Source organism: Ranitomeya variabilis, chromosome 2, assembly GCF_051348905.1.
Source record: "Ranitomeya variabilis isolate aRanVar5 chromosome 2, aRanVar5.hap1, whole genome shotgun sequence".
Taxonomy (NCBI): domain Eukaryota; kingdom Metazoa; phylum Chordata; class Amphibia; order Anura; family Dendrobatidae; genus Ranitomeya; species Ranitomeya variabilis.
In genome coordinates this window covers 361,116,088-361,141,002 of record NC_135233.1, presented here as the reverse complement: position 1 = coordinate 361,141,002, position 24,915 = coordinate 361,116,088, and the positions used below count along the sequence as shown (strand labels likewise).

At 46.2% G+C, this 24,915-nt stretch overlaps 1 protein-coding gene across 1 annotated transcript; it reads right to left on the bottom strand.

Annotated features, from left to right (window-relative positions):
• Positions 1-375: 375 nt before the first annotated feature.
• Positions 376-21,077, bottom strand: LOC143809421 (olfactomedin-4-like). The gene is made up of 5 exons (XM_077292488.1): positions 20,960-21,077; positions 19,817-19,966; positions 15,908-16,120; positions 2,837-2,999; positions 376-1,334 (listed from the first exon to the last, which is right to left on the bottom strand). The coding sequence occupies exons 1-5, from the start codon at positions 21,014-21,016 to the stop codon at positions 511-513; spliced, it is 1,407 nt and encodes a 468-aa protein (XP_077148603.1). The 5' UTR covers positions 21,017-21,077; the 3' UTR covers positions 376-510.
• Positions 21,078-24,915: the final 3,838 nt, after the last annotated feature.

Sequence of the window (24,915 nt, the reverse complement as noted above, 5' to 3'; positions counted from 1 at the left end):
CTAATGTTTGCTTGACTCAGGCTCTCGCGCTATCTCCATGAACGATTTCTGGTATATGTGGGGGACCTGGATGGATCTCCCATTGATTAGTTTGAACTTTAGCTTCTGTAACCAAGCTCCCCTTTTGCATGCAGCCTACTGAGAATTCTGTCTACCTATTTATTTTTGCTTATAAAACTCTAGAGGTGATATGTATTAGAGTGGACGAACGATTAAGGAATCTTTAAATTCAATATATTAACATGCGGTGGATTGGCAACACCCCCCTTACCTAGTGTGTTCTCCCCCTTGTTTTTGTCTTGTCTTTATATGTAAAATTTGGATCACTTTACGAATCCATAATTGAGTGTCTTAAACACGTAATTATCCCCTGTGTGGGAAAGTTATTCCAGATCTGTTAAATGTTAAAAACCGAATAAAACTTATTGAAACAAAAAAAAAAGAGGGAAATATACAAGACCTAAATGATTAGGAAGGAACATATTTTGGGGTCGTGGACTTATGATGTGGTTATATTACAGATTTATCTTCTACAGGAGGTTGAAAAGTAAGGTCATAGTTGACTAAGTAGCCATCATTGTACATGTAGAGCTTATGATCGTTAGGGTTGTAAGACAGACTCTGCACATTGTCCTTTGGTTTCTCTAGGGGAATGCTCAGCCACCATTCCTTCTCAGTTTTCGTATCATACATATAAAATATGTCTTCCTTTTTTGTGTTGATGGCTCTAGTGACATACAAGACACCACATGCCATGAATGCATTGCTGGCTGAAGGTTTGTGCTGAGCAGTGGCCCAAGTTTGTGTTACTACAAGAGATATAGGGTCTAGTTTACTTATCACAATGTTTCCCGCATTTGATTCTGTTGAATAAATTGCCCAAAGTCCTTCTTCATCACTGGCCATGTCAATGTCTTGGTAAACTGAGGACGAATAGCTGAAACGGTTGTCGTAAACTGCATTCGGGAGGTTAACATTGAGTTCCACGCTATTGGTCTGTGGATTGTATCTGCAGATATTTCCATTGGTGTAGCAATTATAGTACATAGATTCATTATACATAATCATTCCACCACCTTGTCCAAAATGTCCATAGTTGATGCCTCTGTCAATGGTCGGGTTATAGATCAGGAAGTTATCATATGTGTCGTAGATACGTAAACTGTTCATTAACCTTCCATCCGTATTGAGAGGAGCCACCCACAGAACGTTCTGATCTGCTCCCACTAACGAATCTCTTCCCCATCCTCCATATCTGTAGCTGAATCCCAAGTAATTCAATTGCACTACAACTGGTTTACTGATGGCGATAATATAACCATGTCCACAGGCACCTGCGCAATAAAACAATCAAATGTCATTAAAAACAAGAACGTAGCTCATCATGATTTACATTAATCAACTAAGGCCATGTGCACTTCTATTTTGGAGTCTCTTTAGCAGATTCCATCATATTTCTTCAAATAATTTACTTAAAGGGGTTTTCCCACTAATAAAATTAAGTTTAATCAACAGATCTTGGAGTAATAATAATTTCCACAATTGGATATGTTTGAATAAAATGTTCCTGTGCTGAGATAATCTTATAAATGTGCCCCTGCTGTATAGTATATATTGGTCGTGTCTGACCGTACAGGTGTCTCAGTTTCTTGGTGGTGTGAACATGTCCCTACAGGCCTGTTCACCATGTGCACGGCTCATGTGTTTGTTTTAACCAATTGTTTTCTTGTTTCTACAAGACTAGGGAGGTTCCCACCCCTCCTTGTGAGCCGTGCACATAAAAGCCTTTCTATGCTACGTGTCCACATTGGACATTCCCTTTCTGAGTCCTGCTTATACAGGTGCTATACATATGACCAGGTTTTTAAATACATCAGATAGGGATTACATACATTAGTTAGGACAGCTCTAATACCGGTATACCTTGAAGTCTGGTAGACCTTCTTAATATACATTTTTTGCAAAAAACTTATTAACCAAATACCCTGTCTTTTTCCATCTTTTTACTAGCACTGGCTGTTTACTGATATTTTCTGCAGCAGATTATTTTTTGGTTTTACTGTGCCTTTTTTGTGTCTCCGTACAGGAACATGGTCTGATCATACCACAACTCCTAGACAGGGGAGGATGCAAAAGATTATACAAACATTACAGCATGAGATCATAGCTGTTTCTTTCATTGAGGTAAAACATTGTTTTAAAACAGAAAGAATCGGCTGTGATCCCATGCTGTAATGTCTGTATACTCTTTTCCGTAACCCCCAGCCAGGAGAGGTGGTAAGTTCAGACATATGTTCCTGCATGGTCAGGCACAGCCATTAATTACACGGTATACAGCAGGGGCACATTTATAAGATTATCTCAGTGTGGAAGAACATGACCGGCCGCGCAGAGCCCAGACCTCAACCCCATCCGACACCTTTAGGATAAACTAGAACTGAGATTATGATCCCGGCTTCTCTTCCAACATCAGGGTCTGACCTCACAAATGTGCTCTTCTGGATGAAGGGGCAAAAAACCCCATGGACACCTCCAAAATCTTGTAAGAATCCTTCCCAGAAAAGCATAAACTGTTTTTGCCTATTAATGCCTATAGTCATCTGCAATAAATTCAGCTACATGGCCTGATCTACTACCTGAGCAGTCATTTTGACACTGTAAGGTAAAATATACTGTGTCAGAGTATTATTTGGGCACTTTGCAGTAGACCATAAGGGAGACGAGGCATCAGTACAATGGCCAGCAACCAGAACTTCATCAGTGTAAAGATGACGGTTCTGGTGATAGTTTTCATTTAGTCGTAAAATACTTAGAAGCAAACACTGCTTTTACATACCATTTTCTTTTACTGGAACTGGAGGGTAAGACATTGGTTTTGACTTGTAGTTTTCACAATCTTCAAGTCGTTTTCTCAAGGCTTCAATTTCTCTTCGGATTACAATAACATTGTTCTTATCATGGACCTGCATCTGGCTCACCATGATGGAAATGTTGCGAATCTTTTGGAAAGAAAAATAGTGGATTGGTTTAAGGCAAAAGTTGATATCTATCTATCTATCTATCTATCTATCTATCTATCTATCTATCTGTCTGTCTGTCTGTCTGTCTGTCTGTCTGTCTGTCTGTCTGTCTGTCTGTCAATCTATCTATCTATCTATCTATCTATCTATCTATCTATCTATCTATCTATCTATCTATCTATCTATCTATCTATCTATCTATCCATCTGTCTATCATCTACAATTGAAACCAGAAGTTTACATACACTTTATAAAAATATAGTATAATTGTTTGTACAGAAGAGCGAGGCACCTTCTGGTATCTTGAAATTGTACCCAAGGATGAGCCATGCTTGTGCAAGTTCACAATTCTCTTCCTGATATCTTGGCTGATTTCTTGAGTCTTTACCATGATGCTACACAAAGAAGCAGTGTGTTTCAGGTGTGCATTAAAATAAATCCACAGGTGTGTCTCTAATTAACTCATATGTTGCCAAAAAACAGAAAAAATCAGAAGCTTCCAAACACATGACATAATCACATGGGCAGTCTAGAATTGTTTAACCCCTTAGTGACAGAGCCAATTTGGTACTTAATGACCGAGCCAATTTTTACAATTCTGACCAGTGTCACTTTAAGAGGTTATAACTCTGGAACGCTTTATCGGATCCCACTGATTCTGAGATTGTTTTTTCGTGACATATTGTACTTCAAGTTAGTGGTAACATTTCTTCGATATTACTTGCGATTATTTATGAAAAAAAATGGAAATATGGCAAAAAATTTTAAAATTTTGCAATTTTCAAACTTTGTATTTTTATGCCCTTAAATCAGAGAGATATGTCACAAAAAATAGTTAATAAATAACATTTCCCACATGTCTACTTTACATTAGCACAATTTTGGAAACAATTTTTTTTTTTGTTAGGGAGTTATAAGGGTTAAAAGTTGACCAGCAATTTCTCATTTTTACAACACCTTTTTTTTGCAAACATTTTACTTCAGAACCATTTTTTTTAATTTTCACAAGTGTAAAAACAGAAATTTAACCACAAATTTTGTTGTGCAATTTTTCCTGAGTACGCCGATACCCCAAATGTGGAGGTAAACCACTGTTTGGGCGCACCGCAGAGCTTGGAAGTGAAGGAGCACCGTTTGACTGTTTCAATGCAGAATTGGCTGGAATTGAGATCAGACGCCATGTCGCGTTTCGGGAGCCCCTAATGTGCCTAAACAGTGGAAACCCCCCACAAGTGATACCATTTTGGAAACTAGACCCCTTAAGGAACTTATCTAGATGTGTGGTGAGCACTTTGAACCCCCAAGTGCTTCACAGAAGTTTATAACGTAGAGCCGTGAAAATAAAAAATCGCATTTGTTTTCACAAAAATGATTTTTTCGCCCACAGATTCTTATTTTCACAAGGGTAACAGGAGAAATTAGACCACAAAAGTTGTTGTGCAATTTCTCCTGAGTACGTCAATACCCCATATGTGGGGGTAAACCACTGTTTGGGCGCACCGCAGAGCTTGGAAGTGAAGGAGCACCGTTTGACTTTTTCAATGCAGAATTGGCTGGAATTGAGATCGGATGCCATGTTGCGTTTGGAGAGCCCTTGATGTGCCTAAACAGTGGAAACCCCCCACAAGTGATACCATTTTGGAAACTAGACCCCTTAAGGAACTTATCTAGATATTCGGTGAGCACTTTGAACCCCCTAGTGCTTCACAGAAGTTTATAACGTAAAGCCGTGAAAATAAAAAGTCACATTTTTTCTACAAAAATGATCTTTTTGCCCCCAAATTTTTATTTTCACAAGGGTAACAGGAGAAATTAGACAACAAAAGTTGTTGTGCAATTTCTCCTGAGTACGTCGATACCCCATATGTGGGGGTAAACCACTGTTTGGGCGCACCGCAGAGCTTGGAAGAGAAGGAGTGTCGTTTTACTTTTTCAATGTAGAATTGGCTGGAATTGAGATCGGACGCCATGTCACGTTTGGAGAGCCGCTGATGTGCCTAAACAGTGGAGACCCCCCACAAATGACACCATTTTGGAAACTAGACCCCTTAAGGAACTTATCTAGATGTGTGGTGAGCACTTTAAACCCCCAGGTGCTTCACAGAAGTTTATAACGTAGAGCCGTGAAAATAAAAAATCGCATTTGTTTTCACAAAAATGATTTTTTCGCCCACAAATTCTTATTTTCACAAGGGTAACAGGAGAAATTAGACCACAAAAGTTGTTGTGCAATTTCTCCTGAGTACGTCAATACCCCATATGTGGGGGTAAACCACTGTTTGGGCGCACCGCAGAGCTTGGAAGTGAAGGAGCACCGTTTGACTTTTTCAATGCAGAATTGGCTGGAATTGAGATCGGATGCCATGTTGCGTTTGGAGAGCCCTTGATGTGCCTAAACAGTGGAAACCCCCCACAAGTGATACCATTTTGGAAACTAGACCCCTTAAGGAACTTATCTAGATATTCGGTGAGCACTTTGAACCCCCTAGTGCTTCACAGAAGTTTATAACGTAAAGCCGTGAAAATAAAAAGTCACATTTTTTCTACAAAAATGATCTTTTTGCCCCCAAATTTTTATTTTCACAAGGGTAACAGGAGAAATTAGACAACAAAAGTTGTTGTGCAATTTCTCCTGAGTACGTCGATACCCCATATGTGGGGGTAAACCACTGTTTGGGCGCACCGCAGAGCTTGGAAGAGAAGGAGTGTCGTTTTACTTTTTCAATGTAGAATTGGCTGGAATTGAGATCGGACGCCATGTCACGTTTGGAGAGCCGCTGATGTGCCTAAACAGTGGAGACCCCCCACAAATGACACCATTTTGGAAACTAGACCCCTTAAGGAACTTATCTAGATGTGTGGTGAGCACTTTAAACCCCCAGGTGCTTCACAGAAGTTTATAACGTAGAGCCGTGAAAATAAAAAAATCGCATTTTTTCTACAAAAATGATCTTTTTGCCTCCAAATTTTTATTTTACCAAGGGTAACAGGAGAAAATGGACACCAGAAGTTGTTGTACAATTTGTCTTGAGTACGCCGACACCCCGTATGTGGGGGTAAACCACTGTTTGGGTGCATGGCTGAGCTCGGAAGCAAAGGAGCGCCATTTGACTTTTCAATGCAAAATTGACTGGAATTGAGATCGGACGCCATGTCGCGTTTGGAGAGCCCCTGATGTGCCTAAACAGTAGAAACCCCCCAAAAGTGACCCCATTTTGGAAACTAGACCCCCCATGGAACTTATCTAGATGTGTAGTGAGAACTTTGAATACCCAAGTGCATCACAGAAGTTTATAATGCAGAGTCGTGAAAATAAAAAATATATTTTTTTTAACAATAAAGATTTTTTAGCCCCCAAGTTTTTATTTTCACAAGGGTAACAAGAGAAATTGGACCCCAAAAGTTGTTGTACAATTTGTCCTGAGTATGCTGGTACCCCATATGTGGGGGTAAACCACTGCTTGGGCGCACGGCAGAGCTCGGAAGGGAAGGAGCGCCATTTTGGAATGCAGACTTTGATAGAATTGTCTGCGGGCGTTATGTTGCGTTTGCAGACCCCTAATGTACCTAAACAGTAGAAACTCCCAACAAGTGACTCCATTTTGGAAAATAGACCCCCCAAGGAACTTATCTAGATATGTGGTGAGAACTTTGAATGCCCAAGTGCTTCACAGAAGTTTATAATGCATAGTAGTGAAAATAAAAAATATTTTTTTTTCCCACAAAAAAGATTTTTTTAGCCCCCAAATTTTTATTTTCACAAGGGTAACAAGAGAAATTGGACCCCAAAAGTTGTTGTACAATTTGTCCTGAGTATGCTGGTACCCAATATGTGGGGGTAAACCACTGTTTGGGCGCACGGCAGACCTCGGAAGAGAAGGAGCGCCATTTTGGAATTCAGACTTTGATAGAATTGTCTGTGGGTGTTATGTTGCGTTTGCAGAGCCCCTGATGTACCTAAACAGTAGAAACCCCCCACAAGTGACCAAATTTTGGAAACTAGACCCCCTAAGGAACTTATCTAGATATGTGGTGAGAACTTTGAATGCTCAAGTGCTTCACAGAAGTTTATAATGCAGAGTAGTGAAAATAAAAAAATATTTTTTTTCCCACAAAAAAGATTTTTAGCCCCCAAGTTTTTATTTTCACAAGGGTAACAGGAGAAATTGGACCCCAAAAGTTGTTGTCCAATTTATCCCGAGTACGCTGATGCCCCATATGTGGGGGTAAACCACTGTTTGGGCGCACGGCAGAGCTCAGAAGGGAGGGAGCACCATTTGACTTTTTTAGCGCAAAATTGGCTGTCGTGTTTGGAGACCCCCCTGATGTACCTAAACAGTGGAAACCCCCAAATTATAACTCCAACCCTAACTCCAACACACCCCTAACCCTAATCTTAACCCGATCCATAATCCTAATCACAACCCTAACGATAATCACAACCCTAACCCCAAAACAGCCCTAATCTCAACCCTAACCATAACCCTAATCAAAACCCTAAATCCAACACACCCCTAACCCTAATCCCAAACGTAACCCTAATCCCAACCCTAATCCAAACCCTAATCCCAACTCTAACCCTAACTTTAGCCCCAACCCTAACCCTAGCCCCAACCCTAACCATAACTTTAGCCCCGTCGTCACAAAAAAAGTTCAATGTAACCTTTTTTTTGTACGTCGCGTCCGCCATTTCCGCGCATGCATGGCCGTAACTCTGCCCCCTCCTCCCCAGGACATAGACTGGGCAGCGGATGCGTTGAAAAACTGCATCCGCTGCCCACGTTGTGCACAATTTTCACAACGTGCGTCGGTACGTCGGGCCGACGCATTGCGACCGCCCCGTACCGACGCAAGTGTGATAGAAGTCTAAGGCTACTTTCACACTAGCGTCGTACTCGGTCAATTGCCACCTGGCTGATTAGCTCATTGATATGTGCAGTCAGACCCAGTTACTATGCCAACGCCTATGAACTGTACATGACCCCAGCAGGACAGTTTTGCCAGATAATATCAGCTCTTAAAGTGACCCGCCCACCAAATCGGCCCCTGAGGTGCTCCGCCCACCAAATCGGCCCCTGAGGTGCCCCGCCCACCAAATTGGACCCAGAGTGGCTCCGCCCACCAAATCGGCCCCTGAGGGGCCGCGCCCACCACATCGGCCCCTGAGGGGCCCCGCCCACCAAATCGGCCCGTGAGAGACACCGCCCACCAAATCGGCCCCTGAGGGGCCCCGCCCACCAAATCGGCCCCTGAGGGACCCCGCCCACCAAATCGTCCCCTGAGGTGCCCCGCCCACCAAATCGGACCCTGAGGGGCCCCGCCCACCAAATCGGACCCTGAGGGGCCCCGCACACCAAATCGGACCCTGAGGGGCCCCGCCCAGCAAATCGGACCCTGAGGGGCCCCGCCACCAAATCGTCCCCTGAGGGGCTCCGCCCACCGAATTGGACCCAGAGTGGCCCCGCCCACCAAATCAGACCCAGAGGGGCCCCGCCCACCAAATGGGACCCAGAGTGGCCCCGCCCACCAAATGGGCCCCTGAGGGGCCCCGCCCACCAAATCGGCCCCTGAGGTGACCCGCCCACCAAATCGGCCCGTGAGGGGCCCCGCCCACCAAGTCGGCCCCTGAGGGGCCCCGCCCACCTAATCGGACCCAGAGTGGCCCCGCTCACCAAATCGGCCCCTGAGGGGCACCACCCACCAAATCGGCCCCTGAGGGGCCGCGCCCACCAAATTGGCTCCTGAGGGGCCCCGCCCACCAAACGGCCCCTGAGGGGCCCCGCCACCAAATCGTCCCCTGAGGGGCTCCGCCCACCGAATTGGACCCAGAGTGGCCCCGCCCACCAAATCGGACCCAGAGGGGCCCCGCCCACCAAATGGGACCCAGAGTGGCCCCGCCCACCAAATGGGCCCCTGAGGGGCCCCGCCCACCAAATCGGCCCCTGAGGTGACCCGCCCACCAAATCGGCCCGTGAGGGGCCCCGCCCACCAAGTCGGCCCCTGAGGGGCCCCGCCCACCTAATCGGACCCAGTGGCCCCGCTCACCAAATCGGCCCCTGAGGGGCACCACCCACCAAATCGGCCCCTGAGGGGCCGCGCCCACCAAATCGGCTCCTGAGGGGCCCCGCCCACCAAACGGCCCCTGAGGGGCCCCGCCCACCAAATCGGACCCAGAGTGGCCCCGCAAACCAAATCGGACCCAGAGTGGCCCCGCCCACCAAATTGGCCCCTGAGGGGCCCCACCCACCAAATCGGCCCCTGAGGGGCCCCGCCCATGAAATCGGCCCCAGAGTGGCCCCGCCCATCAAATCGGCCCCTGAGGGGCCCCGCCCACCAAATAGGCCCCTGAGGTGCCCCGCCCACCAAATCGGACCCAGAATGGCCCCACCCACCAAATGGGCCCCTGAGGGGCCCCGCCCACCAAATCGGCCCCTGAGGGGCCCCGCCCACCAAATCGGACCCAGAGTGGCCCCGCCCACCAAATCAGCCCGTGAGGGGCCCCGCCCACCAAATCGGCCCCTGAGGGGCCCCGCCCATCAAATCGGTCCCTGAGGTGCCCTGCCCACCAAATCGGCCCGAGGGGCGCCGCCCACCAAATCGGCCCCTGAGGGCCGCGCCCACCAAATCGGCTCCTGAGGGGCCCCGCCCACCAAACGGCCCCTGAGGGGCCCTGCCCACCAAATCGGACCCAGAGTGGCCCCGCAAACCAAATCGGACCCAGAGTGGCCCCGCAAACCAAATCGGACCCAGAGTGGCCCCGCAAACCAAATCGGACCCAGAGTGGCCCCGCCCACCAAATCGGCCCCTGAGGGGCCCCGCCCACCAAATTGGCCCCTGAGGGGCCCCGCCCATGAAATCGGCCCCAGAGTGGCCCCGCCCACCAAATCGGCCCCAGAGTGGCCCCGCCCATCAAATCGGCCCCTGAGGGGCCCCGCCCACCAAATCGGCCCCTGAGGGGCCCCGCCCACCAAATCGGACCCACAGTGGCCCCGCCCACCAAATCGGCCCCTGAGCGGCCCCGCCCACCAAATCAGACCCTGAGCTGCCCCGCCCACCAAATTGGACCCAGAGTGGCTCCGCCCATCAAATTGGACCCAGAGTGGCCCCGCCCACCAAATCGGCTCCTGAGGGGCCCCGCCCACCAAATCGGCCCCTGAGGGGCCCCGCCCACCAAATCGGCCCCTGAGGTGCCCCGCCCACCAAATCGGACCCAGAGGGGCCCCGCCCACCAAATCGGACCCTGAGGGGCCCCGCCCACCCAATTGGACCCAGAGTGGTTCCGCCCACCAAATTGGACCCAGAGGGGCCCCGCTCACCAAATCGGACCCAGAGGGGCCCCGCCCACCAAATGGGCCCCTGAGGGGCCTCGCCCACTAAATCGGCCCCTGAGGTGCTCCGCCCACCAAATCGGACCCAGAGTGGCCCCTCCCACCAAATCGGCCTGTGAGGGGCCCCGCCCACCAAATTGGCCCTTGAGGGGCCCCGCCCACCAAATCGGCCCCTGAGGTGCCCCGCCCACCAAATCGGGCCCAGAGTGGCCCCACCCACCAAATCGGCCCCTGAGGGGCGCCGCCCACCAAACCGGCCCCTGAGGGTCCGCGCCCACCAAATCGGCTCCTGAGGGGCCCCGCCCACCAAACGGCCCCTGAGGGGCCCCGCCCACCAAATCGGACCCAGAGTGGCCCTGCAAACCAAATCGGACCCAGAGTGGCCCCGCCCACCAAATCGGACCCTGAGGGGCCCCACCCACCAAATCGGACCCAGAGTGGCTCCGCCCACCAAATCGGACCCAGAGTGACCCCACCCACCAAATTGGACCCTGAGGTGCCCCGCCCACCAAATCAGACCCAAAGTGGCTCCGCCCACCAATTTGGTCCCAGAGTGACCCCGCCCACCAAATCGGACCCAGTGTGACCCCGCCCACCAAATTGGACCCAGAGGTGCTCTGCCCATCAAATCGGACCCTGAGGTGCCCCGCCCACCAAATCGGACCCAGAGTGACCCCGCCCACCAAATCTGTCCCAGAGTGACCCCGCCCACCAAATCTGTCCCAGAGTGACCCCGCCCACCAAATCTGTCCCAGAGTGACCCCGCCCACCAAATCTGTCCCAGAGTGACCCCGCCCACCAAATCGGACCCAGAGTGACCCCGGCCCACCAAATCGAACCCAGAGTGACCCCGCCCACCAAATCGGACCCTGAGTGACCCCATCCACCAAATCGGACCCTGAGTGACCCCGCCCACCAAATCGGTCCCTGAGGTGCCCCGCCCACCAAATCGGACCCAGAGTGGCTCCGCCCACCAAATTGGTCCCAGAGTGACCCCGCCCACCAAATAGGACCCAGATTGACCCAACCCACCAAATCAGACCCAAAGTGACTCCGCCTACCAAATTGGACCGCCTGAGGGGCACCCAAGTGTGAAAGTCTTGCAGGGGCAGCCCGGGCACCATTCCAAAGCACTATCTGTAGTTCCTTCAGGAAATACCCATCTAGTTAAATTACTGAAATCCGGATCTCTCTGAAGAACATGCCAATTTCTTCTTATGGCTGCGTAGATTTCCCTATCCATCGGGCTATGTTTGAATGTAAAAGTAAAGCGTCGAATATCATTCGGGTTATCCGCTCTACTGTCTATTGGATTTTTTATTTTATTTTTATTTTTACCCTTTTTGCCTTTTTCCAAGAGTTTTAACTGAGATAAATTCACCGCACGACGCTCAGCTTGCTGCAGAACATGGTCGGGGTACCCTCTATTGATAAATCGTGTTTTTAATTCTTTAATTTGTTTTTGATAGGTAGCCTCATCATTATTAATTTTTCTCAGCCTTACCCTCTGACAGTATGGAATGCTTTGTTTGGTATGGCTGGGGTGGGCACTTTGAAAATGTAAGATATTATTTGTGGCGGTCATTTTTCTGTGAACACTTGTTTTAATTAGACCCTCTACAACTTCTACCTTGACATCTAGAAATTCCAGTTGGTTTTTACCAAACACTGCCGTAAATTTCATATTGTCATCATTATTCACATTTAAAAATGATACAAATTCATTAAAGGTATTTTCTCCTCCATTCCATATTAGAAAAATGTCGTTGGCAAACCGCAAGTATAACCGTGTATGTCTGAGATATGGGTTTTGGGGTCCGGTGACATGCCTTTCCTCGAACGCAGCGAGGAATAGGTTCGCGAAAACGCATGCCACCGGAGTACCCATGGCGGTACCGGTCTTCTGGAGGTACCATTTATCAAGAAACTTGAAAGCATTGTGTGAAAGTACAAATTCTAGTCCGTCTATTATAAACGCTATGAAGTCTTGATCTCTTCCTGTGTTTGTCAAAATTCGATGTATTGCCCCAAATCCCTTTTTTTGGGGGATTCTTGTGTAGAGGTTAACTATATCGATAGAGGCTAACGCGAAAGTAGGTTGCCACTGGAAATCCTTCAAGGCTAATAGGAAATCTGAATCTTTTACAAAAGAAGGAATTTTTGGGAGTAGCGGTTTCAATAACCAGTCTAGGAATTGAGAGAGGGGTTCGGTTAGTGATTCCTTCCCCGAAATTATAGGACATCCCGGCGGTCTTTTTGCATCCTTGTGGACTTTAGGAATGCTGTACCAATGCGGGAAATGTGGAAATTCTGGTAATAATTTCTCTGCTCTATTCCTAGATATTGTCCCTTTTTCTACATATTTTCTTAGCAGACCTCTTAATTTCTCCTTAAATTTGTTTGTTGGATTTTTTTCCAGAACTAAATATGTGTCCGAGTCATTCAATTGTGAGAGCGCTTCGTCTATGTAATAAGTTCTATCCAGAATTACAAGGTTACCCCCCTTGTCTGCTCTTCTGATCACCACATCATTCCATTTTTGTATTTCATTGAGGGCTCTCTCTTCCTGTCTTGATAGATTTTTTGGGGGTTGTTTATATAAAATCGCCTCGGTGTCCTTAATAATTAAGTCATGGAAGAGATCTATCGCGTTCCCTGATGATGTTGGGGGGATCCAACTGGACTTCACTCCTTCTGTGAATGGTTCAATTAAGTGAGGGGTATCAGGATTAATACATCTAGTGCCTATTGCCTCACTATCATCATCTAAATTCGCTCCAATTTAAAATTTATGGGCAAAACTGACAAGTCAGGTGCGATCAAGGCGACCTACAAACCTGGATCAGTTGCACCAGTTTTGTCAGGAGGAATGGGCCCAAATTCCAACCAACTATTGTGAGAAGCTTGTGGAAGGAGATCCCAAACGTCTGACCCAAGTCATTCAGTTTAAGGGCAATGATACCAAATACTAATGAAATGTATGTAGACTTTTGACTTTGCAGTAATAAAAATGCCTTAAAACATTCTCTCTCTCATTATTCTGGCATTTGGCAAATATTAATATTTACGGTAATCCTAATTGACCTAAAACGGGAAAGGTTTATTCTGATTTCATGTCAGATATTGAGAAAAACATGCATATGTGTCTTTATATATAGTGTATGTGCAGCGCCCCAGAGTCCTAGTCGTTGCAGTACTGTGGCTCCGCCGCTAAGGGGGGCTATGGTACGTCTGATGGCACTGAAGGAGTTCATCTGACCAGGTATCACAGACACCAATACATTTCACAGTCTGGCCTCCAGGGGGAGCTAAGGGTTCTATTCATTAGGCCACTCCTCACAGTCTGGTAAAACTGGGGGTTAGATAGGAAGTTAGACAGAAAGCTGACTGGGTTGGAACCAGGCAACACCTTGCGGCAGAGGGTGTTGTAGGGGAAGATTCAGAGGGGTCCCTGTCAGGGGTGGGATCCTGACAGAGGCCTAGCAACCAGAGAGAACGTTACGGGACCGCGCCTGCACGATATAGCGGCGGTACCCTAAGAAAGGACAAGAAGCGAGGTTTATTGTGCTGAGTGAGAAACGAGATCAACGCAACAAGGAGAATACCAGTAGGAGTCGTGCTGTAAGACGAGGCAACATCCTATTGAGGCGCATAACCGGTGGCCGGAACGCCGAGGAAGTATAGAGCTCCAAGCCAAACTTCAAACCTACGGCAGGACAGTCAGTTACAGGCGGGCTGTCTCACCCAGACCCAGGAAGACACAGGGGGGTAACAACAGGAGTGGGGCGACGCTGGAGTCCCGAAAAAGCTCCGAGCCTCCCCGTCATACGGGTGCATCCTAACCATAAGATCAGGGGGACGTAGAGGGAGAAGATCAGAATCGAGTTGTGAGGGAACACGAGAAACAGACACAACAGTTGTGGGTGCTATCCCGTAAGCACAGCATGGGAGGACCACAACACACAAGCGCAGGAAGGTAGGCACAGATTTCCACCTGCAAAGGGAACTCTGTAGGTGCCATCGGACTGGCCGGACTTGCACAGCCCTGTTAACCGTATTCCGGATTGAGGAATCAGAAGCCTTCAGTAAAGAGGTAAAGAGACTGCAACCTGGTGTCCTCGTTATTGACCGCGACCGGCACTACACCGCACCATAACATCAGCACCATACCACCACCTTTCATTGTGCGCCCCTCAGCAGGGTCACGGACCGGGTCTAGCCACCGTGACAACCCCAGAACAGAGACTCAGAGGCCCGGTACCGGGTACCCCTCGGCCCTGCGGCAGTGGGGGCGCTACATATGTAAACTTCTAGTTTCAACTGTATCTATATCTATCTATATATCTATCTATCTATCTACGAGGGGCGGACATTAAAGATTTCCCCTGACCCACTTCTATTTATCACAGGACGCTGAAACTGCGCATGTGTAATGATATAAGTCTCTATAGGTACGTGCCAATTTGCAACTCAGAACTGATAATGGTCTTGATTTTACAGGTGCTGAAGTGGTCTGAGGTTTGATAATGGACCCAGTGGAATACGGAGCAGTAATTAAGTTCCTTAACTTGAAAGGCCGCAAACCAAAGGAGATGTTCGATGAGATGAAAGAGGTTTATGGTGATGAGTCCCCATAATATCATGTAGTCAAGAACTGGCATAGTCAATTCAAATGTGGTTGGACTTCGGTGCAAACAACTCCTATTCCAGGGCGACCCCACTCTGCTATTGATGAGCACACAATCCAGCAAGTGGAGGTCGCCATTGTGGAAAATCACTGCGTAACCATTCGCCACCTAGCCCAAAATGTCAAGATTAGTGTGGGATCTGTGGAAAAAATCATCCAAGACCATCTTCACATACATAAGGTATCTGCTCGCTGGGTTCCCCTGCTGCTCACACCTTTCCAAAAGCAGGAATGAGTCGAATGCTCTCAGGCGCTATTGATGATGTGCCATGGAAAGCAGGAGGACTTTTTCAACAGACTTACCACACAGGATGAAAGCCGGGTCCATCACTATGATCCTGAGACTAAATTCCAGTTGATACAATGGAAGCATTATGACTTACTGCCTCCAAGGAAGGCACGTGCCCAACCCTCATCAGGCAAGGTCATGCTCCCAGTATTTTGGGACCAGCACGGAGTAGTATTGATGGATTTCCTAGCCAAGGGTACCATGATCACTGGGGCATACTATGCTTCACTGCTGCGGAAATTGCGGGAGGCCATCAGAACCAAGACATTGGCATGCTCACCAAAGGTGTCCACCTTCTGCAAGACAATGCACCAGTTCACAACTCACATGTTGCCCAAATGGAAGCATTCTCCTGTGGCTTTGAAATTCTACTGCATCTCCCTTATTCACCCGACCTCGCACCACGGGAGAAGTGTGTGTCCCTAGGTGGCACCTATGTAGAGGGGGCCTAATAACAGTGCCAAGTTTCATTGCTTTCAGTCCACAGGAAGTGGGTCAGGGGAAATCTTTAATGAACGCCCCTCGTATCTATCGATCGATCGATCTATCTATCGATCTATCTATCGATCTATCCTTTTCTCACCTCTATGTACAGCTCTTCCACCAGAACATTGGTACCATTCAAAGAAGTCTTCAGTTGCAGTATCAAAGCCTCCATTTCTTCAATCTCCAATTTCACCAGCTCAATTTCCACCTGAGTGTACGAGATTCCTCCCATCTCCATCACCTCCACACGTCGGGTCAGGTTGACCAGCCGCTCTGTATAACTGTTCAATGTACTTTCATAGAAGTGAATCTAAGAGATCATTATAAGTTTGTTTAGTTTTAGCCGAATATAAACAAAACACTTGCAACTCTGGATAAATAATTTTATTTCAAAGGTTGTAAAAAAATCCTTTTTTAACATATAATAATTATGTACAGCACTCCTTCAAGTTACAATAAAAAATAAGTATATATAGTACAAGTAAAAAGTAATACTGCACAAGTAGTACATATAGACAGCACCGCAGTACATATATCACAGGTAGGTAGAGGATGATACTGTGTATGTGGTGAAGGTAGAGAGTCATATAATACATATAATAGCAACTGGGAGCAACAAAGTGCATTTAGTACAGTTATAGAGCAGCACAAAACATGTAATCCAGGTACATAGAAGTACAGTAAATGTAGTTAAATAGCGAGCACTGCCATACCTAACACAGACGGGGAAAAAAGCACAAGTTGTACAGATAGCAGAGCAGTACATATAGCAGAGACAGAGAGCTGTACAGTGCATGTAGTACAAGTAGACTAGAGAGTAGCACAGTACATGTAGTACAGATAGAGAGCTATACAGGACATTTAGTTCTTATAGAGAACAGTATAGTACATCTAGTAAAAGTAGAGAGTAGCATAGTACATGTAGTACAGGTATAGAGTAGCACAGTACATGTAGTACAGATAGAGAGCTATATAGTACATATAATTCTTACAGAGAGTAGTATAGTACATCTAGTACAAGTAGAGAGTAGCATAGTACATGTAGTACAGGTAGAGTGTAACACAGTACATGCAGTACAGATAGAAAGTAGCACAGCACATGTATTGCAGGAAGAGAGTAGCACAGTACATGTATTGCAGGAAGAGAGTAGCACAGTACATGCAGTACAGATAGAGAGCTATACAGTACATTTAGTTCTTACAAAAAGCAGCATAATACATCTAGTACAGGTGAGAGTAGCACAGTACGTGTAGTACAGATAGAGAGCTATATAGTACATTTAGTTCTTATAGAGAGCAGTATAGTACATATAGTAAAGGTAGAGAGATGTACAGTACATGTAGTACAGATAGAGAGTAGCACAGTGCAAGTAGTACAGGTAGAGAGTAGCACAATACAAGTAGTACAGGTAGAGAGTAGCACAGTACATGTGGTACAAGTAGAGAGTAGCACAGTACATGTGGTACAAGTTGAGAGTATCATAGTACATGTGCAGGTAGAGAGTAGCACAGTACATTTAATTCAGGTAGAGAGCAGCACAGTACATGCAGTGCAGATAGAGAATAGCGCAGTACATGTAGTACAGATAGAGAGCTATATAGTACATTTAGTTCTTATAGAGAGCAGTATAGTACATATAGTACAGGTAGAGAGATGTACAGTACATGTAGTACAGATAGAGAGTAGCACAGTACAAGTAGTACAGGTAGAGAGTAGCACAGTACATGTGGTACAAGTAGAGAGTAGCACATTACATGTAGTGCAGGTAGAGAGTAGCACAGTACATGTAGTACAGATAGAGAGCTTTATTGTACATGGGGTTCTTGTAGAGAGCAGTACAGTACATGCAGTACAAGCAGTGAGTAGTAAAGTAATTGTATCATAGGAAGAGAGAAGTACAGTAACTGTAGTACAAGTAAGTAATAGTGCAAGACTTGTAGTCCAGGTAGATAGCAATACAGTACATGTGATAAAGGTAGAGAACATTACCGTACATGTAGTACAGGTAGGAAGGAGTACAGTATATGTAGTACAGGTAGTGATTAGTATAGTACATGTCATACTGATAGAGTGTATTATTTGCAATACAGGTAGAGAGCAGTAAATATAGTAGAGATAGAAATTAGTACAGTACATATAATACAGGTAGAAATTACATGTATGCGTTCAAATAGAGAGCCATATGATACATGTAATATAGCTAGAGAACTATACTGCCCATATAATGTGGGTAGTAAACATAGAGAGTGCTACCATATACGTGTAGCACAGATAGGAATCGGTGAAGTACAGGTAGTACAAGGAGAGATAAGTAAAGTGTATGTACAGATAGAGAGTAGAAACAGGTATAGAGAAATACAGTATATATAGTACAGGTATAGAATATTAGAGAACCTGTAGTCCAGGTAGATAGAAGTACAGAATATATAGTAATGCTAGAAAGCACTATTATACATGTAGTGCAGATAGAAAGCAGTGCGGTATATGTAGAACAGGTAGAGATTAGTACAGTACATGTAGTATAGTAACAGAACACTACAGTACATGTAGTACAGGTAGAAAATAGTACAATAACTGTAGTGCAGGAAGACATTAGTACAGTACATATGGTACGGGTAGAAAGCAGTACAGTACATGAAGTAAAGGTAAAGATCACTAAGTCCTCACCCTCAGCTCCATTCCTCACCCTCGGCTCGAGTCCTCACACTCAGCTCCAGTTCTCACGCTCAGCTCCAGTTCTCACCCTCAGCTCCAGTCCTCGCCCTCGGCTCCAGTCCTCACACTCAGCTCCAGTCCTCACCCTCGGCTCCAGTCCTCACCCTCGGCCCCAGTCCTCACCCTCGGCCCCAGTCCTCACCCTAGGCTCCAGTCCTCACCCTCGGCTCCAGTCTTCACCCTCGGCACCAGTCTTCACCCTCGGCTCCAGTCCTCACCCTCGGCTCCAGTCTTCACTCTCGGCTCCAGTCTTCACCCTCAGCACCAGTCTTCACCCTCGGCTCCAATCTTCACGCTCGGCTCCAGTCCTCACCCTCAGCTCCAGTCCTCACTCTCAGCTCAGCTCCAGTGTTCACCCTCGGCTCCAGTCCTCACGCTCGGCTCCAGTCCTCACCCTCAGCTCAGCTCCAGTCCTCACCCTCGGCTCCAGTCCTCACCCTCGGTTCCAGTCCTCACCCTCAGCTCCAGTGTTCACCATCCGCTCCAGTCCTCACCCTCCGCTCCAGTCCTCACCCTCGGCTCCAGTCCTGACCCTCGGCTCCAGTCCTGACCCTCGGCTCCAGTCCTCACCCTTGGCTCCAGTCCTCACCCTCGCTCCAATCCTCACCCTAGGCTCCAGTCTTCACCCTCGGCTCCAGTCCTCACCCTCAGCTCCAGTGTTCACCCTCCGCTCCAGTCCTCACCCTCCGCTCCAGTCCTGACCGTCGGCTCCAGTCCTCACCCTCGCTCCAGTCCTCACCCTAGGCTCCAGTCTTCACCCTCGGCTCCAGTCTTCACCCTCAGCTCCAGTCCTTACCCTCAGCTCCAGTCCTCACCCTCGGCTCCAGTCCTCACCCTCGGCTCCAGTCCTTACCCTCGGCTCCAGTCCTCACCCTCGGCTCCAGTCCTCACCCTGGCCCCAGTCCTCACCCTCAGCTCAGCTCCAGTCCTCACCCTCAGCTCCAGTCCTCACCCTCGGCACCAATCCTCACCCTCGGCTCCATTCCTCACCCCCGGCTCCAGTCCTCACCCTCAGCCTGTTGGGAATATCTCTCTCTCCCAACATCATCTGTAGAGTTGGGAGGTCGGTTTTGGGGCCTTAAATAAAGTAAATCCTAAAAGTATTTGAAGTTTTAATTATTTCTTATGTAGACAGAATTCAGGCTGCAAAGTCAATAAACAAAAACCTGGATTTTCCTGGATGGAATCAAACATTTCTATTCCTCTTATGTTCAGTATCAACAGACACTATTGTCTCACAACAGATGTGATGGGCACTGTTATTATTAAGGGTTATTACTATTTATGTACCTTAGTAATCTGCTCTTCAACACTGATAGTCAAGTTCAGGTTGGATGTCTCCAACATCTCGAAGCGATCTGCAGGGAAAGTAGAGTCTGGGAGGAGAACAGAGCATTGACAGACCCCTGCCTCATCCTGCGACCCTGTGGTGTTGTGGATCTGTTGAGACAGGAGGAGATCACTTTAAGAAGAAACATATACTGTATTTCTGGTAGCATAACAATTCTATTACACTATATAGCAAAGATAAAAAAAAACAACTAAGAAACTATAAACGACAAAGATATAGTCACAAGGAAAAGAAATACTAAATAGGAGGAGACAGGTTGTGGTTGCTTCCATGACTCATGAGCTGAAGAATAAGATGGAACTAAAACCTTAAGGAGACCTGATATTTTGAAAGCCATGAGATCTTCCATTGGGGCTAAGCCAAAGTTAATACCTTCCAAGAGCTGCTTCAAGAGCATCTCACCCTGCCAATAAAAACTTCTAGTGTGTTCTGATGAGGTGCAAAAAGTGTGAAACAGTCTTGTCTATGGATAGGTGTCTCTGGTTTGCCTAATATTCATAATTATGTCTCCAGCCACTTATGGCAAGATTTTTTTTTACAAAAATTGTTTTGAAGGCAAGAACAAGAATTTCTGGAAGCCCAATTCAAATGGACGAGACAATATGTTTCCCCCCCAAAAGTGTGCCATTTCTGAATTCACCATAGGAGGTTGGACACTGGTTTACAATGTAACTACCTATGGGTGGCACTTCGGAGAGAGTTTTTTTTCCTTCTGGAGGAGAGCAAATTTGCATACTTTTCAAAGGGTGATTTGCTTTTAAGACTCCCTACACTACACATAGCTAAACATATATTGATAAATATTGATAAATATATAAATGCTATAAGTATGTAAACCCCTGGAAATAATTAAACATGTCCAGACACAGCAAAATTTTAACAATTTATGGATAGAGGGACACTATTTTAAAGAGAAGAGCCTATTTACTATTTTCATATCCATCCATGGTCAAAACAAAAACAAACAAAAATTATCTCTGAATTTTTTTTAAGGATTTTATTTATTAGCTGAAAGACGAGAGAGAGATTTGACACATGATATATAGAAAGTAATAGAGATGGAAATTTCCAATAGAACTTACCAAGCTGGCGGCCTGAGACTGGTAGATGCCAAGGAACAAAAGTAAGAAGGTGAACATGGTGACTTTCTTGTCTTCTAATACCACCAGCTAGTGTTATTCCACGATATATATATACACCCCGATGTTATACTCCCTCCCACTCGTCTTCTCATCCCTTACGTGTAAGATAATGACTAATACTGTGATTGTTTGGATAATAAACCGTGGGAAAGAGACGTTCCATATTCCATGAGAGATGAATATCTGCTCCAAGACAAGTCCAAACACATTTCAATTATTATAACCGGTTATCAGTAAAGGCGTTTTCAAAAAATGCTAAGTAAAAATGTTAGATTTCATTCTTAAGACCCTAAGGACATTTCTTTAAAAAGATTTTTTTTGGCTGGTGTGAGGGACGTGATATTTTTCTATTGAACCATTTTTTTTTTTTAATTAATCAACTTTTAATTCAGTTTTTCATTTTACAACTTTTGAATATTTAAAATTATTTTCCTAGAAATTTTATTTTTGCATCACTAAATTCAGAGAGACATGATTTTTTAATTTTTTAATGAAATGGCGTCATGAGCTTGTCTATTTGGGAGACAAGTTACATTTTTTAGTAGTGCTGCTTTATGCTTTTATACATTTATTTTAAAGGGATTGGAAAACAGCAATTATGCCACTGTTCTTGGTGATTTTTTATGGCACCCCTAATATATATGCAATCATAACCAACCTTGAAATTGTTCCAGAAAATGTAATATTTCTCCCATAAAATTATTGCTATTACCCATGTTTTGTCATACACGTTTATTTCCTTTGTATCGGAACACAAAAAAAAACTAAGGCAAATTGGACATAATTTCACACAAAACCCCAAAAATGGACCAGACAAAATTGTTGGCACCCTCAACTTAAAATTTGGCTGCACACCCTTTGGAATAAATAACTGCAATCAATCAATTCCAATAACCATCAATAAGCTTCTTACACCTCTAAACTGCAGTTTTTGACCACTCTTCTTTTGTAAACTGCTCCAGGTCTCTCATATTTGAAAGCACCTTCTGCCAACAGCAATTTCAACATCTCTCCATAGATATTCAATTGGATTTAGATCTTGACTCATTGCTGCCACTTCAGAACTCTCCAGCGCTTTGTTTCCATCCATTTCTGTGTGTTTCTTGAAGTATGTTTGGGGTCATTGTCCTGCTGGAAGACCCATGACTTAGGACGAAAACCCAGCTTTCTGACCCTGAACACTACATTGCCACCCAAAATCCTTAGGTAATTGGAGTGGCCCCCAAACGCTGGGCAGTGAGGTACTCGGTACCGGGTCCCTTGGTCTCGGTTCTGGGGGTGTCACAGTGGCCCGACCCGGCCCGTGGCCCTGCTAAGGGGCGCCCAATTAAAGGTGTAGGTGAGAGTTTGTCAAGTGTTCGTGAAGCCACCTGTGGTGTTCGGTCAGGGTGACCGACGCTGCTAGGGGTCCGCTGGGGTGATGGAATGGCAGCTAGAAGGTGTAACTTCCCACAGGTGAAGTATGTCCCCAGGGCTTCCCTTGATGAGTAGATGGTGATGGTGTAGGTCGCAGTAAATGACGAGGACACAGGGTTGCAGTCTCTTTACCTTTTTACTGAAGGCTTCGGCATCCACAATCCAGAGCACTGCTAACCAGGCTGGCTGAGACCGGCCGGTCCGAAGGCACATCCAGAGTTCCCTTTGCAGGTGGAAATCAGTAGCCTTCCTACTAGCGCCTGTGTGTTGTAGTACCTCCCTGCTGAGCACCACGGGATAGTCCTCACAACTGTCGTGTATGTTTCTGTTCTCTCTCTCCGTCCCCCAGATGGTATGGATAGGACGCACCCGTATAACGGGGTAGGCCTGGAGTTATTTTATAGGGACCCTAGAGACGCCCCCCTCCCACAATTGCCTCCGTTGTCTTCATTAGGTGTAAAGGTGAGACAGCCAACCTAGAGTTAACTGCCCTGCTGTAGTTCAGAGTAATGCGTAGAGCCTATTACTCCCTCGGCGTTCCGGCCGCCGGCTACGCGCCTCACAAGGATGTTGCCGATCTTGGGGCACGACTCCTCCTGGTTCTATCTCCTTTGTGCTGTGATCTCGTTTCTCACTTCTCCACAAAATACTTCGCTTCGTGTCCTTTCTGAGGATGCCGCCGCAATGAGGTGCAGGCACGGCTCCATAACGATTTGTCTCATGCTAGGCCACTGTCAGGATCCCACCCCTGACAGGGACCTCCCTGAGTCTTCCCAAGCAACGCTCTCTCTCACTAGATGTTACCTGGGCAAAACCCAGACAGCTTCTTCCTAACTTCCTATCCGACTCCCAGTTTTACCAGAGTGTGAGGAGTGGCCTAATACATAGAACCTTTTGCTCCCCCTGGTGGCCAGAGTGTGAAGTGTAGTGTGTGACTGTGATACCTGGTCAGGTGAACTCCTTTAGTGCCATCAGACGTACCATCACTCCCCCTTGTGGAAGAGCGACAATACTGCAACGACCAGGACTCTGGGGCGCTGCACTCCCTCCCTGTTAAATCCAGTACTCCCGGACTGGGAAAAGAAGAACAACAATACATGTTAGCAAAAGACATACAAAATTTTTGGAATGCTGTAAACAAGTAAATTTAACAGTGCTTCCCTTTATGGGAGGTGAGAACACTTGAACGTTGCAAACAGAAACATATTTACATTGTGCTTAAGATTTTAAATAACACTTATAATCAACTAACTATAAATAACTATCATTACCCAGCCGGGCATACTATCTACTATCTACTAAGTGCACACTTTTCTTGAACAATAATTTAACTTTTCCTTTAAGGGCGTAAGGGCAGGTACCCACTAAAGGTATATTATCTAACACTACAGTAGAAATTAACTCTTCTTTATTTTCCTAAGTGCAAGATTTATCAACCATTTATCTATGGCTCTCTAGAGGACTCACTAACCCCTACGGGTTCACTTTCATTGAAATTCGGCTTTCAACTTTTCTTCTGTCCTCAGTTTCTATTTCTCAACATCATCAAACATTTCTTATTATTGGCTTACCAACTACATACTACTACTATGTATCAACATTATTACTATTCACTTTCTTAAGGCAACATTATGGTGTAGACTAAATGCAATGATTAAACATTCCCTTTAAGAGGAAACCAAGTCTCTTCTGAGGTAGTGAAAATTACTTGCAAGTCAGTTTAAAGCAAGAACTTCTGCTCTGTAATCAGGAACAGTCTCTTCAAAAAGCTCTTCTTTTTGTAAAACCAGTAGGGGGCACCCTTAAGAAGGTGCAAACTATGTACAAGTAGTTTGTGAATCATTTGCAGTTCATGATCCCAGCAGTTCTTTGATGCAAAATTAGAAAAACTTGTGCAAACTCAAAAACAATAAGGATCCCGGGTCAACAAAGGGATCCCTTTAAGAATAACCCTAGACGGGTTTTAGCAGCAAAACAGACAAACAGTTTTAAAGAACTATATACATACTCGTGGTTCCGAGGTTCATTCTCATAATAGGTTGCAAGGCATCAGTCAGTAGCGGATGCTTCCTGACCGGGAGAGCTTCAATTCTGTGTCCTCATCTGATGCGGCGTCAGTGTCAGTGGTTCGTCTCTCAGGTGCGGCCATGTCACCAGGGGTCTGAATTCGAATGTCAGTTTTGGTAGCAAGTTCAGTAGCGGCAATAATGCACACAGTGGTGGTAGTAGTAGAATTTGTCAGGTCAGAGTTAGTCGTAGTCAGGACAGCAAGTGGCGCCACTGCAGGCTCGCATCGTTGAACGTTCCGAGCGCACCACCCTTGCGCACTCCGATGGCGAGTGTAGGTCACCTGGTCCCCTCTACGTAGAAGTTGGTTGTCATATCCGTTGCGGAACGGGGTCTTCACGTTGTAACTGGTAAAGAAGACTTCAGTCGGCAGTCCCGGCTCCTGTATAAAGCCCCAACCCCGTTTCGGGTGA